An 18562-nucleotide genomic window follows, 5' to 3' on the forward strand; every position below is an offset into this window, starting at 1 on the left:
TCTTCACTAAGGGGGGCAGTGTGTCACAGGAGACAGCACTGACAAAAATAAGAAAGAGGAGGACTGACTTTGAAGTCCAAGGGCCCGGGTCCAAATCTTATCTCTGCTGCTTACTACCTATGTGTCCTTAGGCAAGTCATTTCTCCTTCCTTGGCCTCAGTTTCCTTATCTGGAAAATGAGAGTAGTGGAGGAGATTGAGATGATTTTCTGCTTCTCCCAAAATAAAACCAAAAGTTGTCTGGGACTTCATCAAGTAGTGGGGCCAAGGGCTTGTGGGGCTCCAGGTACCACATGGGGGCTGGCAAAGGATCTCAGATAGCCCTCCTGAGGGCATGGGTAGTGGCCATCTCTGGTAATACAAAAAGAAGGAGAAGTAACTATCACAAGTTCTAGGCCTATCTTGGTAGCCCACTTCAGAAGATGAGTGGGGGTTATGAGTACTAGTGATAGAGATAAGGTCAGTCCCTGAGCTTTGGGAAGCCAGGGAGCCCTAGCTTTTAAAAGAGCTGCAGAGATCACTCAGAAGACTGGCTATGACTTATGTACTTGAGAAGTCTTTCAGATGATTTTATTAGCTAGATAGAAGGTCCCCTACATAATCAATGGGAAGCTAGATGTGGCTTAATGGAGTCTCCACTGACTGAGAGAAATTAGAAGGCTGGGAAATATTTATTGATGCTCCATCTATTTTCTCTTTAGTTGAGCCAGCTTGGTAGAGGAGGAAGAAGATGACCTTTCTCCATATGCTGGACATGACCCCTGGGGAGGGAGTGATGTCACAAAGCCCAGAATCTTAGAATTGTAGAGAATCTGGTCTGGCAGAGTCCTTAGTAGTCATTTAATTCCATTCAGTAAGCGTATATTAAGTGCACCTGGCATTGGTCTAAGTGCTGGGGACAGAAAAATGTAAGGATTCCTGAACTCAAGGAATTCCTGTTCTACTGAGGAAACCATTTAGTCCAAACCCCGCCCCCAATTTTATAGAGGGAGAAACTGAGGCCCAGAAAAGGAAAGTGAGAACTTGGAATTAGTCAGTATTAGACCCACAAGGGGCTTTAATGGTCATTTGGTTCAACCTCTTCACTTACAGAGGGGAAAACCAAGTATGGTAGGAGGGGAGGAAAAATAAATAAAATATTAAATTTTAAAAAAAGAGAACTGACTCTGAAGTCCAAGGGCCTGGGTCCATATCTTGCCTCTGCTGCTTACTACCTATGTGTCCTTAGGCAAGCCATTTCTCTTTCCTTGGCCTCAGTTTCCTTATCTGGAAAATGAAGGTAATGGACAAGATGTCGTTTGAGGTCTCTCCTAGCTCTAAATCTTAGGAACCTACCTCTGACAGCCAGCACAGTAAAGTGGATAGAGCACTGGATTTGAAGTCAAAAAGGTCTGGGTTAGAATCCTGCCTCACATATAACTTGCTGTGGGACCCTGGGCAAGTTACCCAACATCTCTGGGCCTCAGATCTGTCCTCTGTAAAATGACAGGATCAGACTGGATGACCCCGTGGGGTGGACAATGAAAATGTCATTATCCCTGTTTTACAGATGAGGAAAATGAGGCCCAGAGAGAGACTGTACAGCTATTAACCAGAAGAAAGTTTTCAGACCCATGTCTCCTGACTTTGAGTTCACATTTGTCTGAATGTCTGGAGTCTGTCCTTTCAGGCTCTGCCCCATGTGCTGCTGTGCTGACACTGAAAAGCTTTGCTCCCAACCACACTGAGTGCCAAGAGGAGGGATGTGCTGTAGGGGAAAGGGTCATGAGATCTTTGATCTAGAAATACAAGTGACCTCTGAGACCCTCACTTTACAGGGGAGGAAACTGAGGCCCAGGGAGGGGAAGGGACTTGCATACATGGCAAAGACAGGATTGGAAGCTGGGTCCTCAGACCCCTGAGCACCCCTGGGGAGCAGCCTGGTGAGTTGTGGACACATCCCCCACTTTTAGCATTTCCAGTATCCGTTCTCTGAGAAAATCAATAGCCCTGAACAGGGACAGCTGGACTAACTCCGAGAGGGAGCCCAGAGCCCAGATGCCATCCTGGGCTTCTGGCTGAGCCATGTGGGCCACATAAGATGGAGGCACCCCAAACGTCCTCCATCTTGCCGTGGTCATTCCCAGATCTCTTGTGCAGAAGGCTGCATGGAATGATGAAGACAGTGCTGGATTTGGGGGCAGAGGCCCTGGCTTCACTCCCCCCAGGCTCCTCTATTTAGTGCCAGTCAAAGAGCCTGGGTTTGAAACCTATCTCTCATGCTCACTACCTATGTCACCTGGAGCAAGACATACCTGCTCTCTGGGTCTCAACTTCCTCACTGGCCTAGGGGCCTCTGGGGCATCTTCTAGATGTACATGATTTACTTAGGGAGAATGTTTTCTGGGCCTCAGTCTCCCTAACAGTAAAATGAGATTGGACAAGAGGATCCCTAAGGTCTCTCACCTTGATTTTTGTTAATGTTAATCTCCCCCTTGACTGCAATTAGCCACTTTCTGCCTAGGGGGAGGGTCTCACCTTTAGACAAGGTGCTAGCATAATGGAGGAGGCATGGGATTTGGAAAACTCCTAGGTTCAAATCCCAGCTCTCCTACTTAGTAGCTCTGTGACTTTGGGTCTAGGAGCTCGTGAAGTTAAATGAGCTCCTAGATGAGGTCAGCACCTTGTTGAGAACCCAGAGTCCCCCTGACAGTGTGTGTTAGGGGCAGGGCTTGAACTCAGGCCTTCCTGGCTCTGGGGTCAGCTTCCTAGGCACTCTTCAGCAATCAGTATTCTAAAGTAGATGTCCCATAGGCATCCCCAACTCAACACGTCCCCTCTTCTCAACTTCCTGAGGACTGCCGAGGGTACCCCTGTCCTGCTCATCACCAGGGCTCCCCACCTTGGGGGTCATCCTTGACCTCTGACTCACTTACCCATGTAGTTTTTTCTACATTCATGACATCTCCACTGGGATGGACACCACATCTCTTCAGGTTCTTGAACTCACACTTCAACCCCTGCCACAGCCTCCCAGCTGACTCCCTGCCCCAACTCTCTGCCCCTTCCAATCTGCCCACTTAGTTGCCCAAGTGACTTTCCTGAAGTCCAGGTTGGCTCAGGTCACTTTCCTATTCAGTGACCTCCTATTACCTGCCCCCTTCCTACCTTTCCTGCCACACTGACCTATTTGCCTATTTGCTGGCAGGTACAATGGTTAGAGTACTGGGCCTGGAGTCAGGAAGACCTGAGTTCAAATCTGGCCTCAGACACTTGCTAGTCATGTGACCCTGGAAAAGTCACTTTACCACTATCTGCCTTAGTTTCCTCATCTGTAAAATGGTTATAATAATAACAGTACCTACCTCCCAGGGCTGTTGTGAGGATCAAATGAGATCAAATGTGTAAAATGCTTAGCTCAGTGCCTGGCACATAGTAGGAGCTATATAAATGCTTGTTGATTAACTGGCCTAAAGACTCCATGACTCTAGTAGGTAGGGACATGTTAAAAGGTAGCCACATAAAACCATCACAGCTTTGGAAGGGAAAAAGTATATACTGGGACTTCCAGGTCTAGATCTCTGGTCCTACTGCACGCCCATCAACTGATCCTCTTTGGCTTAGCAAAGGGCCCAAGTTATTCTGTCACCTTGCTCACTCCCAGCAGCCCTTCTGGCTGGGGCTCTTTGTGAGATGGCAGATGATAAGAGTTTTTGGAGGCTCCTGTTTGTTTTGCAAAGGCAGCTTCCAATGAACTATAGTCTCAACTTCTGAGACTGCTCTTCAGCTGATGACATACATTCCCAGGCAGCAAGTCAGCTTTGCCCCAAGGCCACTGCCCAAAGTGGCTCAGAGGGCAAAGTTTTCAGCCACTCTTTGGTCATTTAAAAAAAAGGACATTTTTAAGAATTTAAAAGAAATCCAAGCCCACAGCATGGCTAGAGTCAATAGGGACCACAGTTCAAATCCTACCTCAGACATACTAGTTGTATGATCCTGAGCAAGTCACTTAATCACCACGTGCCCCCTGGCAATTCCCTGAGACCCCCCCACCTTGGTTCAGTTTCTCCTGTGCCCATATGTGATCCTGGTCGTGGTCTCATCTGTGGAAGTGGGAATGACACTCACTGCTACCCTCAAGCCTACCTCACAGAAGGAAAAGTCAGCTGCTTGTCTCTTCTGCCCCTCATACTTACTTCCTTCCCAGACCCCATTCTTTGTGCTGACTGTCCCCCACCCCACACCAGGAGGTCACTGCTCCAATACAATCACAGACCAGGACCAAACAACTGAACAAACTCTGAAAGCAAATCAAAGATCGATCAGGAAGGATGAGTGCAATGGTACCGTAACCTCCCACGGAGTCAGAGTTAGCCATAAGCAAGTGGACATATATCACCAGAAAGGGCTCACTCTTGACAAGAGGCGTCAAATCCATCCCTCAGAACGCGAGTGACTGCACACAAGGAGGTGGACCAGTCACATAGTAAGTTTGAAAGACAACAGGCAAACTCAAACTATGTGCTTGGCACATAGTAGGCACTTGATGAAGGCTCATTATATTGACGTTAGCCCCCACTGGAGGGAAATGGCCATTTAGACATCATAACCAAACTCTGCCTTCTCCCCATGAAACCTTATTGCGATGCCACCTCCCTCTCCCTTCAGTCCTATGAATTAGCAGTTTAATCTCATATCATGTTTTTGTAGAACAAGTGATAGTGTTTGCCAGGAGATACCGGTCCACACATTGCCTAAATGCTTTTACCACTCATCTGCCACAGGAGACGGCTCAAGAATTGACTGATTCTTTTTACTGGTTTGTTAGACCTATGATTTTTTGATGTAGAGGATTTCTGGATGAGAAAACTCTATAAAAATACAGATCAGCACCATTCTGTGACTTAGAGACTGATCTGGGGACAGAGAAAGGTTAGGTGACTGGCCCAGGGTCACACAGACAGTATGAAGCACCAGGGGGTCTTGAACCCAAGTACTCCTGACTCTGAGACTGGCTTTCTAGCCATTGACCTATGTTGCCCTCCTAACCTTTGTCGACTGAATTTTAAGATGCTGGAGTCACATCCCACGATGTTCAAAGCAGACATGTATACTCTGATATTAACAAAATTGAAGATTGACTTGTTTATGGTGGCAGTACTTTCTTATGTGTACTGGGTAAATATAACAGATTGAGTGTGCCCAATCCCCACATGTGGGCTGGCCTTAGACCCCTGAGAGCAGGGACTGTCTTTTGTATGCGTTTGCTGCTTGTTGTCTCTTCTGTTAGATTGTCAGTCTTTTGTGTCTTTTTGAATTTCTGGCACTTAGCAAAATGCCAGGCACACAAAAGTGATTAATAAATGTTTACTGACTGACACAAGAAGGAGAGATTACACCTACTGGAATGTTGTACTGACCACTCTGTAGCAACTATTCCCCTCTATAGCCAAATAAATGGTTTTCCTTAAGTGCATGAAGACAACTTCATGTGTTAAAACCTAGAAAAGGTGATAAGCACCCCTACCCTGATTCTAAGATCTAGAAAGTTCGAAATAAGATTCTCTATTTATCATTCTGAGAGACCCACTTGCCCGCTGGAAGACTGTTTCACTTAACTTCCAGGTTGGGCAGTATCAAGTAAACTATGGCAGGCCTGGGTAAGCCTGTATATCTCATGAAGGCTTTGGATAAGGATTCCTTTTAGAAAAGTGAACCATTTCTTACGTATCTAGATACGTGAAAGGAGAAATTTTGTGGGAAGTGCCTTACTTGGATTTGGTGGGAAAAGAGTGCAGCTTTTGCAGTGTACGATCTCCTTTGCTACTGGTATATCAGAAGGAATTGGAGGAGGAACGATCCCCAAGCCTGGCATCATGGGTGTGATAGGTGGGATTCCTGTCATCATTCCAACACCAGGATCAAAATCTAAAAGGAAAGGGGGAGACAAAAAAGAACATGTGATGCTGCTGGCCCTTCCTCCGCAGGGGCCTTCAGGAGGTCCCCCTACTGTTCCCACTGATCTGTAGGGACAGGAAGGGAGTGCTGGGAGGTCACCTGTAACACTGGCATAGTGCTGAATGATTTAAGAGCACTTTCCACACGTACCACACAAACCGAGGCTCAAAGGGATTGCTAAGGTTACCCAGTCAGTCAGTCAGTTAGTAAGTGACAGAGCCAAGGTCTGACTTTCACACTCTTTCCACTGTATCACAGAAGCAGCATCCACAGGTCGGGGAGAGCCAGAGTCTCTGGCCTGATGTCTAGGCTGGACTGTCCCGATCCTTTCTGCCCCACTGAAACGTTCCTCTCATGCCTCAGGGTAACAAGGAGCTTATCCTCAGGCAATCTCACAGGTGATGCCAGCAAAGTCCTGGGGTAACAGGTCACCCCAGAATGGAAAGGCTTTGAGGATGGACCTGGTGGCAAACTGAGAGGCCTAGCCTCACTTGGCAGAGAGAAATTCATCACTAGGAAGCCACGCACCAGGTAATGATGTTTCTTGATCACAGCAACTCATGAAACCATCTATTAAGGCATCAAGGGACTGTCATCAGCTTCCGAGGAAGGAATACTCAACTAATGAGATGATGGAGATTGGGAAGCAATGAAGTGTTACTGCCTCACCAATGCTAGGAACTTGGGAACGTAAAGACACACAATACATATGCTAGATGACCCTCAGCGACTGAGAGCATGACAGGGCAGCCCCCAAACTCCCACAAGGCTCTGCTCTGGTCATGGATACTTCTGGTGTAGCCAGGATGAGGGTTATGGATCCCACCCCACTGAGATCACCTGAAAGACTTGGGAAGAATTAGCCTGTAAAAAAGAAGAGCAATAAGAGTGTGTGTGTGTGTGTGTGTGTGTGTGTGTATGTATGTATGTATGTATGTGTATGTATATATGTGTGTGTGTATATCTGTATGTGATGTGTGCTGTCTATATGGCAGCATGAGGGTATGTGTTGTATATTTTGTGTGTGGTGTGTCTATGTGTAGTGTTGTGGGAGGTCTGTATGGTGTTGTGTGGGGAGGAATGTATAAGTGTGGCATGTATGTATATAGTGTGTGTGCACAAGTGTATAGAAGTGTGGTTGGTGTACATGTGTATTGTGGTGTATATATAAGTGCAGTGAGTCTATACACACACATGTGGTATGTATATGTTTTATGTGTGTGGTGTGATGTATGTGTACGCATAGTCTTTGACATGTGTGTATACAAGTGTGATAGGTGTATATGTGTGGTGTATGTATATGTGGTTGTATGTTTCTATATGTATGTGAAAGGTGTGTGTCATATCTGCTGTGTTTGTACGTATGTGTGGTATGCATATATGGTGTGTGGAATGTGTATGTGTGCTGTGTGTATGTAGCACTATGGGGTATGTATAGCTGTGGTGGGTATTGTGGTCTGAGTATGGTGTGTGTTATTTGTTTGTATGTTTGTGGTATGTGAGTATGTGATATGTGTATATGTATACATATGTTTATGTATAGCATGTATATGGTGGGTATCATGTACATATATGTGGCATATACACGATATACATGTGTGATATGTGTATAGGTGTGTTGCACTGATATTTGTGGTGTGTATGTGTGGTATATATGTGTGGTAAGTGTATATGTGTGGTATGTTGTGGTATTTGTGTGGTGTGTGTTTGTAGAGTATATAAGTATTTGTGGTATGTATGTGCTGTATGCTGTGTGTACGTAAGTATGGTGTGTAAGGTGTGTCTATGTTTAGAGATATGTGTGGCATATGTTGTATGTTCATGTAGTGTCTATATGTGTGGTGTGTGGTAATGTTTTATGTATAATGCATGGTGAGTATGGTATGGGTATATGTGTGTTGTGCTTGTGTGTATGTGTGGTGAGTATAGTGTGGCATGTGAGTGAGTGATATGTGTATATGTGGTGCATATACAAGTATTACGTGTGGTGTGTATGTATATGGTATGTGTGATCTGTGCATGTATAGTGGGTATATGTGATGAGTGTATGAGTATGTGTATATGTGGCATGTGTGTGGTATGTGTATATGCAGTATATGTAATGTCTTGTGTGTTTGAGGGGGTCCAGCTTGGGGTACAAACAACAAATTATATCAGTTAGGAGGGGGGGCTTTATCCTTGATATGTTCAGGGCCTCCTGCATACTCTGGGTCCCATGTGTTTTAAACATATAGCAATTCAAGAAGAAAAGTTCAGGGTGTGAGGGTGTGAGGGTGCATATATGTGTAGTATGTATATATGTGGAGTAGTTTGTTTTATGTGTTTGTGTACATACATACACACACACATATATATGGTATGTATGTAGTCATGCTTGAATGTGTATGTTTATGTGTGGTGTACATGTAAGATCTGTACTGTGTTTGAAGGTGTGCCATGTGTGTTATGTGTGAGTATGTGTGATATATTTAAGTGTGGCATGTCTGGTGGCACTGAGGAGCTGCCGTCTGTATTGGTGGAAGGCCTAAAATGCCTCTTCTGTCTAAACTTGTGATCTTGTTTGTGTAGCTGACTCCTGGTCTAACAACTCCTGCCACTGAGGCAGACCAGCAACTTAGTTCCTGTGTAACTTACACTGGTATGGAGCTGCTGGGGGAGGGCCCTGAGAGGACACATTACTTGGTCAGGGTCTCCTGGCTACTCTATCTGAGAAGAGAACTTGAACTTAGGTTTTCCAGACTTCAAGACAGGTTCTCTATGCATTATATCATGCCATTTCTCTATCACAAAACAGTAAATACTTACTGCAGTAGTTTCATTTATTTGCTAACACCTCATATTCCGTGCTGGATTGTGAGTTCCTTGAAGGCAGGCACTGTGTCATATTTGGCTTTGACAGCCCTCAGATTTCTATGTGCTGTGTGTTTCCACAGCCCTTTCCACAGAACCACCCTTGAGGCATGATCAGAAGTGCCATCTGCAGGGGAGGGAAGGCCTCCATTGCTGCAAATGTGGATACTTGAAGGTTTGAAGGAAATAGAGCTGTAGAAAAGACCCTCTCTCCACCTCCCTTTTTGAATTCAAGATGCCAAGAGTTCTGTGAGACCCAATGTCCAGTGGACTTGAGGGCAAGTGGCAAGAGATAGCCCAGAGGCTCCATGACACCCCAACGGTTCTTTTAGCCACAGGAAGTGGAAGAAACCTGTCAGTCCTCCATTAGCCACAAGGATAGAAGGAAGTTTCCTTCAGCCACTAAAGCCAGGCCCAAGCAAGATTCATTGGAAGCTTTGGGAATCCTACAGTTAACCTGAAGCCTGAATAAAGAAAGATCATTCATTCGGTCATTTTTCTCCAATGTGGTGATGGAATCCCAGGGTCAATGGCTTCCTTTCTCCAGGCCCCTGGTCTAGACTGGGGAAGCTTCCAGAAGTTATGTTCCTTGCATCACGTGATGAAGGCCCCAGTGCTGACTTGGAGCCAGCCAACAGGCTCACGTCCTTGTCCTGAGGGGCCCTTTTTCACAGTGTCCCCACATGTGGATAAAGTCCTTTGCTTGGTGCCATTTACCTTCACTCCCCAAACATTCCTATGGAGCTAGTAAATAAATATGGTCACAGTTCCAAGTAATTCAAGGATTATCAAACACAGAGAGGTTTCTTTCTTGAGTCCTGTCTAGAAGACCTTGGAACTTAGTTAGGCAAGGTCAGGAGCTAGAAAAAGGCTGGGGAGAGATATGTGTATGTGCATGTGGGGAGCAATATGATAAAGATTTGAATGCATCTTCCCAAAGCTTTATCCTGCCATCATACCTCTCTGTCTTGAACAACCCTTACTGCAGCCTGGTTAGCAAAATAAAGGAGGCAAGGCAGCTAAATCAGGAGAGCAAGGAGGCAGTTGGGCCTGGGATGAGGACTGAGCCAAAGAGACTGAGGAGGACTGGTCAGATAGGCAGGAGAAGAACCCAGAGAAGGCTGTGTATCTAGGAGAAGGGGGTCCAGAGAAGCTGAGGAGGAAGATGGAGAAGAGGCCATCAGATGTGGCAATTCAAAGATCACTGGTAAAATGAACTGGCTGAGATGACCTCTATCATCCCTTATAGCTCTTAAGTGATGGTTCTTTAAGACTGCAGGGCTAGAGAGCAGTAGCCCAACTAGGAGATGGGCCCAGGCCCTCTGACTCCATATCGTGGGCTCTTTTCCCTTCCTGTCACTGTCTATAACTGAGCTCTTCCATTCACCCAGATCAAATCCTCTGTACTGACAGAAGAGCTGTCTGAATCCTATTCTCCCAGGGAAGTGACTCATGGTGGGCATTTCAGGCCTAGCAGGTGAGGAGAGCACTGTCTGGGCAGGCTGGGCAGGGAGAGCTTTGGGGAAAAGGGAAGGCATTTTTCCCTCCCACTCTGCCCCTTCTGTGGAGCCCCTTCAGGGCCTCTCTAGAGCCAGCTGGGCCAAGGCTGCTTCCTTCTCTGCCTTATTGAACAGTTGCTCTCTGCAGTCTACCCAAATGACCACATGATGGCCACCTGGCCACGGCAGGCCAAAGGCATGACGTGGCATCGTCTGAGTGCTCCTGAGACACGTCCAGCCCAGTGAGGTGGGTCTGTGCTCCCAGGGAAGCTGCTGAAATGCATACGTGGATTGTTCTCAAATAAGCATTTCCAAAGAGGATATGATTATATGTGCATAATTAAACCATTCTGTAGAAGATTAGGATTCAAAATTGGTTACATAATTCTGGAAAATTATTTTCATTCCTTCTGAACTGTTACAAAGCCCACTGGAACATGAAGGAAAATTATATTGAAATGCTGAGAAATTTTAACCCTATATAAAAACTCTGATAGACAGTGCTTTATCTATCTATGGCCCTGAAGATACTTTTCAGGTAAGGCCAGAACCAAGGATCACTAACCACAGCCCCAGAGATGGAACATGCAATCACACAAGGATAGAAGAATTGCATTCAATGTTGAAATTCTTCTAACAGGAGATCTGCTAAATGAAGCCCTTCTGTTCATGCAACAAACTCTAAGACTAAGGCTAAGCCTGGGCAGAAGCAGTAGGATGAGAGTTTTCTGGCTCCCCTCCCCCCAAACATCTACCTTGGTCCTGAAATCCTCTGGAAAGACCTCGACAACTTTTAGCTCATAGTCTATCAAGAGTATGGCAAGGATCAGGAGAAGAAAAGACCCAGGGGGCCCAGGAAAGCCAGCTACCAAATATTTTGAAGGGCTGTCAATATGGAAGAGGGATTAGATCTGTATTCTACTTGGGCCCAGTGGAAGTTGCAGAGACAGATGGAGGTTTGATGGCAGGAAGAATCTCCTAACAACAAAAGCCCAAGTCAAGTGGGCTGCCTTGGGAGGGAGTGGATTGCTCTTCACTGTCAGGTGTGGTGGAGGCTGATTCTTGTTTCAGTGTCGATTGGACTAGATGGCACCTCTGGGAGTCTGTGAAATGGGTCCCTGGCGAGTATTGCCAGAAATATCCAGGGATGACTTTCTCATGTATGCGGTTACTAGAAAGGAGTGTGGGAGGGACAATAACAAAATCACCCCATACATGAGAAAGTCATCCTGAAGTGACTTGTCCGAAGTCCCCTACCTAGGCAGATCCTCATGGAGGGCTTCTGATTCCCAGGCCAGAGTTCTTTCCCCAAGTTCATACTTGCTCCCCCATTGTCTCAGCTATTTCCCTGGATATTTCTGGCAAGGGAGAGAAAAGAGAAGGAGAAAGTGGAGAAAAGAGGTGAGAAGAGAAAGGAGAGAAAAGAAGAGAAAGGAGAGAAAAGAGAAAACAGGAGTAAAAGAGAAAAGAGGAAAGGACAGAAAGGAGAGAAAAGAGGAGAAACGAAAGAGGAGAGAAGAGACAGAAGTGAGAAGAGGAGAGGAGAGAGAAGAGAAAAGGAGAAGATAGGAAGACCTTATTCTGATATTAATAACAAGATAGGAGATAAGAGTGACGACAATGCTGTTGCTATTTCTCCCCTACCCCAAGCCCTTTCCCAGCAGCCCTGTGGTGGAGTTAGCACAAATGTTCTTAGCTTCACTTTGCAGAAAAAGGAGAGGGAGGCTGGGAGTGGTTGGTTACATGAGGTGCCCAAGGTCCCCCAGCATCCACATGTTGGAGCTGACTCCTTCTCTAGGGCCCAGTCCACTGTTCCACACTACAGATCCCTTCATCTCAGGGACATTTACACATGCACTTAGCTGATGGGGATTTAAAAAATGAGGCATTATCTAAGCGTGGGAGTCCACAAAATGAAGATATGAGCAGAATTGAACAGGGAGCTGTCAATCAGGCCACCGTCTGACTCATCCAAGTCCCCCTGGAGAGTACATTTCTTGGTTAGGTGTTCACTGTGATAAATATCAGAGGGATGCAGTTGACTTAGAAAAGCCACAGCATGGTGGCAGCAAAGAATTCTGAATTTAGACTCTCAACACCTGGGTTTGAAGCTTCATTCTCACAAGAGGACTTTGGGGAGGTCCCCTCTTTAGCTCTCAAATGAAGGGACCATCTTGGAGGATCTCTGTGGCCCTTTTTAGCTAGAGAGGCTAGAACTCTGTTCTCCAGTGCTTCAGAACTGACTGATTCTGGAGGGGTGGAAGATGGGGGTACAGGGATTCTGGATCCTCTCTATCAGTACTGCCTGGAGCTGGGACATGAGGGCAGGCCAAACGAGATGACCAGCCGGGGCTTGTCTACTGAGGCTTTGCAAATGGGGCCCTGGTAGGGGACTAACGCCTGATGAGACGTAGTAATACCAAGGGCACTAACTACACTGGGGTCTGGTCTCAGATCTGCTCTCAGGAACTCTTGGGCAAGGCTTAGCTTTTCTCATCTTCGCTTGGTTTCCATGGGCTACAGGCTCAATAGGAGTCCAAAGTAGGATATCAGCAGCTGAAAATGTTAATGTGACCTTAGGCTGTGACTCAGAATGGCATCTTGGTCTGGACACTGAAGAGAATGTTTGCATCATTGATCTCACAAAGCTGTCCAAGTATCACACTGTGATGGTGAGAAATAACATGGCAACCATTCAGTGATCTCCCAGTGTGGGAAGCTCCTCGCTAACACAGATCACTAACCCTCTCCAACTTTTGCTCCTGGAAAATTTTATGTTCCTCTGTAAATCTTCCACAGGGGACATACTAAGCCAAGTAACAATAGTGATACCAAAGCCAGGTTTTGAAAATGGCCAAGTTTCTCACCCAGTAATGCTACCCACAACAGAGGTCTACAGAGCTTATGGGGGCCTTGTGGATCCCTGGTTTGTGGAACATAAGAAATTGTCAGTGACTGGAGATGGAAATGAAACACCTCCTTTTTAGATTCTCCACCAAGCCCCATGTGGCCTTCAGGAGGTGAAAAGTTCCCTATTGAAGATGACAGCATTCATCTAACCTAGACCCCTTCATTTAAAGGGGCCTCATCCTTTAGCACCCTGAGATTCTAGAAAGGCCTAGTGATGTGGTGAGAGGCAGACAATGCTCCAATGCTGGGGTTCTAGGACTCTATACCTAGGCCACTGCCCAGAGCTGGACCAAGGCACTTGGGACCTCCAGGATTATAGACAGAGCCCACAGAAGGCTTTGGGTGGTCCTTATACCACATGTTATAATCAGCCAAATGCAAGTCATCATCATCACCTCTCCCCTGGGCTAAAGAAAGTAACAGCCTTTTAGCTGGTCTCTGTGCCTCAAGGCTCTCCCTGCTCAAATCTACCTCCCCATAGTTGCCTCTTTTCCTAAAGTACACATCTGACCTTGTCATCCTCTCCCGCTGGCCCACCCTGACTTCCCCACTCTGATCACCCACCTTTCCCACTCAACAACTTCCAATGGCTCCCTATTACCTCCAGAATCAAATATAACTTCTCTCTTGGAGCTTTATAGCTCATCACAACTTTCTGCATTTCCAGCCTCATAACATGTTGCTCCCCTCCCCTCACTTTATGAGTCAGTCAAACTAGCCTTCCTATTGTTTCCCCCAAAAAGGGCACTGTATCTCCCATCTCCATGCTTTTGCACTGACTGTGTCCCATGCATTCCAGGAATGCTCTTCCTCTTCACTTTCCCCTCCTTCTTAAAATCCCTGACTTCCTTCAAGGCTCTGCACCAACACCACTTACTACAAGAAACCTTGCATGCTCCCAGCTGCTAGACCCTTCCCTTCTACAGTTACCTTACTCTGTATGTACCTTGTATGTGCCTTTTTATTTACATGTTGTCTCTCACATTAACCTATAAGTTCCTTGAGGGCAAGGACTTTTTCCCCGTTCAGGACTTAGTACAGCATCTTGCCTGGTCAATATAACTTGACTTGTCCCTGCTCCAGAGAGTGGGATTTTCTGGCCTTACAAAGTGTGCAATTACAAGATGTCACATGAGAAAGGTCCCTGGTTGCTCTTTCCCGAGTGTTCAACCCCAGGCCTGCCCCTCCTTCCCTGTCAGGGCTCCCCCTGCTGCTTTCCACACTAACCAGAGGCTGGCCAAAATTGATATTATCTTATAGGAAAAGAAGGGATGTTGTCATCATTGTCACACTGAGGATGATGACAACAGTAGTGCTGACATGGGCTAACCCCAAGGCTGAAAGTGGGTAGAGGCTTGATGGCTGTTATCCCATTTGCGGGACTGTTCTCCCCATTTTACACATGAAGAAACTGAGGCTCAGTTGCATGGCTAGCAAAGTGGGACAGCAATCTAAGTGTCCCCAAGTGCTAGTCCCTACACTGTGCCCCACCCCATGTTCCATGGTGCTCAATACAGACAGGACTTTGGCAGGTGCTGGAGTGACAGAAGATGGTATACCTGGCAACATATGCTGTCCTGCCATTCCCAGCGATGCCATTCTGAAATGATTCAATGCTGTGGTCCATGCATTCTGGTCCGATATTGGTAGAGCCATGGGTGGAGATTCCACATTCAGACTTGAATTACCATCAGCTGCAAAGGAAACATAGGCAAGATAAGTCTACTGTACAAGAGACAATTATGGAAAATTGGAAGAGAAGAGGCTACTGATGAAATACAGTGGTGAGAGTGAGGGGAAACCAACAAGCCCCATGGGATGGTCAGAGCAAGTGCAGAGAGTCTCCATCACATTGAGAAGACTCCCTGGAGTGAGCTTGTGGGAGGATGTATAGGACAGTTAGAAAGGATGGGAAGGCCCAGCACTTCTAGTTATGTTCATGGATGATGTACCCAACACTGATGAGGTCACAGATCCCTTGGAGCATTCAGCCACATTACTGTGATAGTCATTCCCACTTCTCTGACACTTGAGTGTTCCCTCCCAACAACCCCATGAGGCAGAGAGTATGTCATTATCACATTTTACAAACCAGGTAACTGAGGCTCAAAGAGGTGCAAGGTCATCCAGTTAGCATGTTTCCCTCAGGCCATCCTTGTGAGGGAGGTACTTCATGCATGACTGCGCCTGTTTTATAGGAGTAGAGAGAACACACAAGAAGCTTGCTCACAGGCTCTCTCTGCTTTGAATCCAGGGCTTGACTCTAAATCTGGCTCCTTTTCTACTGTTCCACACCCCATGGCCACTATCCTGGGGCTTAAGACCAGCTCCAGCCACAGGAGAAAGGGTTTAGTGAGCCTGGGCAAAGGAGGAGTGCAGCATCAGGCTTGGACCAGAGAAGGCCTTCCATTAGGAAGTTTCAAAGCAAAGAGATTCTGAAGATTGGGTTTCAATGCAAGGCTTTACATATATGTGTAAAAGGGAGCCAAGATTGGGTGAGAGATTTCCTGTGTTTCTGATAAATCACAGAGTCTCTGAGTTGGAAAGGGCCTCTGTGACACCCTAGTCCAAGCCATCCCTGAAGATGACCCTGCGGCCCCCATGACATACCTGTCAAGTGACCTTACCTCTGCTTAAAGGCCTGGTGGGGAGGGGCCACTGCATGGGATTAGTACCACTGACTCACAAAGCCGATCACAGGATTTCTTAAAAAATATTTTTTACTGATTGCCTTTCTACATCACCTTCATTTCTAATAATAAAGAATAAAAAAGAGGGGAAAAGGCAATTCCCCAAAACTAACACATCAACCATGTTTGACAGAATATGCAATGTATTACACCCATAGACCCCCTTCTCCTGAAATGAAAAGAGGAAGGTACCTTTCTTCCTCTCTTCCTTAGGGCCAAACTTGGCCATATAATCACACAGTACTTTGCTTTTCCTTTCTTTGTGTTCTGTTCTTACCATTTACATTGTTGTAGTCATCTATACCGTTTTCCTGATTCTATTTACTCCACTTTGCCACAGTCCATCCACTCAAGCATCCATCCATCCATCCGTTTTCCTGTGCTTCTCTGAATTCTGCCGAGCCACCACAGCTTACAGATCAGCAATATTCTATTACATTCATGTGCTATAATTTATTGATCATACATAGGATTTTTAAAAAGTTGTGTTTTCCTTCTTCAGTGGAAAAAGAACAGGCTCTAAGAAGGGAAGGAACTAACTCAAGCTCATTCAGCCACTCCGTATTAAAGGACAGACTTTGGAGCAACGTCTCTTAGCTCCAAGTCCGACAAATGGACTGCAATGCCTAACCCTCCCAGAGGTGGGGATATGGAGTGGATGGATACATAAGCCTAGGAGGTAGACTACATATCTTCAAATCGACAAACATAATAAGCATTTACCATGAACCCATGATACTGGGCTAAGTTCTAATACTATAGAATGACTGGCCCATGAATGAATGAGCACTTCTGGACAGCCTTGCCACATGCTCACAACAGTACTGGTCTTAGGGTCTGGACACTTGAGTTCAAGTCCCAGCTCAGACATATACTAGCTTTGTGATCATGGACAAATCACTTAGTCTGTGACACCCTTAGTTTCTTCATGTATAAATTGGGATAATAAAGTATGTACTCTAAACATCCTGGTTGTTATGAATGCTTTGTAAAGTTTAAGGTACTCTAGTAAGTAAGGTACTCTAAGATGAAAAATAAATACGACCTTTCACCTATCTTTAAGTCTGGTCTATAATAATATGGCACCAACAGCATCCACTTGGAGTTTCCAAATCTTTGGCCAGTATTCTTTGGAGCACAGGATATATGGACCATCTAGTTTGACCCCTTTGTATTTTATAAAGGAGGGAAGTAAGACTCAGAGAGGAGGTCAAAGGTCACCTAAGCATAATGTAGCAGGAGAAGCAGAATCCTCTGTGATTCCTCTCCCTACATCATTAAAGGATGATAAGCTGCCAGGATTAGCCCCCTCCCCGGACACCAAATATAGTCAAGTTTCGCTGATTGGGACTAATTATTGGGCGTTGAGTGTGTTTGTGTGTGTATGTATACAGATACGTGTATGTGTATGTAATTACCAACTTTCATAAAACAGAAATAGAGCAGATCCAGTAACTCAAACTACTTGCTAACAACATGTTGCCAAGTCCTACCAGCATACTGTAATATTTAAATTGGAAAAGAGTTCAGAGATCATTGAGTCTGACCCCCCTCTGATAAATGGCACAGTCACAGGGCAGAATGTCAGAGGTGGAAGGGAGAATGTTTTGTTCAGCCTCTTCATTTCCCAGATAGGGAACCTCTGCACCACATGCAGAGGGCCCTGGGACATGGCCAAGACCACAGCAGGAGGTAGGGCCTGTGCTAGTGGTCATGGGCAATTCAATCCAAACTCTCAGATCTTCAATTAGAATTTCCACATCACTAAATTGCCATCCTTAGATCAGTATTATTTCTATTTATCGTTTTGAAAATATCTTTGTGGCTATCTTTTATTTTTCTGTGGCCTTGATTTTCCTTCCTCTCTGCTCTTGGAAGGCCATCCCTTATCACTATTTCTGATCACAATTAACAGGGAGAGGGGAACAGATTTGTGATTTCATTGGTATAGGGAACTCCCAGAGGAGGAAATTCCTTCCACTAATGCATATCAGAACCTTCTCTGCAACTTCTAGTCTTAAGAAATGAAGTGACTTGTGGGGAGTCACACAGTTATTTTCTGTCAGAGGAAGGACTCGCACCCAGGCCTTCCAGGTTCTAAGGTCAGCTTTCTGTTGATTACACCAAGCTGGCTATCTATTCACTGCAGAGATAGTATTTTAATGTTTGTAAGGCACTTTACACACATTATTTTACTTAAGCCTGACAACCACCTTGCAAGGGAGGGAGGTGTTTAAAGATATTTTTGCCATCATTTTACAGAAGAGGACACTGAAACTCGGAAAGGCTGAAGGAACAGTCTATGGTCACTCAGTGAGGAGTGTCAGAGGAAAGGTCTGAAGTTAGATCTTCCTGACCCCTGACTCCAGCACTCTATCCCTCCTTCCTTGTTTCCAAAGTCCAAAAGGCTTTCCACTAAAGGCCTTCTCCAGGACCTGGACAGGCATGCAAAGGATTCTGGGTACTTCAAAGGTGGGCCAGCTCAGAAAAGTCCCTTCAAGCTGGAAAGCCTTTGAGTAGCGGCCAAGGGAGGGCCTGTGCTCTTGTTCTCTGAGAATAAGCAGAGTTCAGAGTAGTTTATGACATTCTAGAAGACTAGTCACTACAGCAGCTTATGAAATAGCCAACTAAAGCTGGGATGGGAAGCGTCCACACCGGTGACCACATGGACCATTGA

General features: G+C 45.8%; 1 protein-coding gene across 10 annotated transcripts in view; it reads right to left on the bottom strand.

The window, feature by feature from the left end:
* ENOX2 (ecto-NOX disulfide-thiol exchanger 2) overlaps window positions 1-18562 on the bottom strand; it is a 364798-nt gene that overhangs the window by 54386 nt on the left and 291850 nt on the right. For 9 of the 10 annotated variants that reach the window (XM_072626223.1, XM_072626224.1, XM_072626232.1 and 6 more), the window contains 2 exons: window positions 14755-14889; window positions 5751-5906 (listed from right to left, as the gene is read on the bottom strand). In XM_072626223.1, coding sequence (XP_072482324.1) covers window positions 5751-5906; window positions 14755-14889 — 291 coding nt within the window. The remainder of the gene's footprint in view (window positions 1-5750; window positions 5907-14754; window positions 14890-18562) is intronic. The other variant, XM_072626225.1, reaches the window with a different exon arrangement.

The sequence above is a fragment of the Notamacropus eugenii genome, chromosome X (genome assembly GCF_028372415.1).
Source record: "Notamacropus eugenii isolate mMacEug1 chromosome X, mMacEug1.pri_v2, whole genome shotgun sequence".
Lineage (NCBI taxonomy): Eukaryota > Metazoa > Chordata > Mammalia > Diprotodontia > Macropodidae > Notamacropus > Notamacropus eugenii.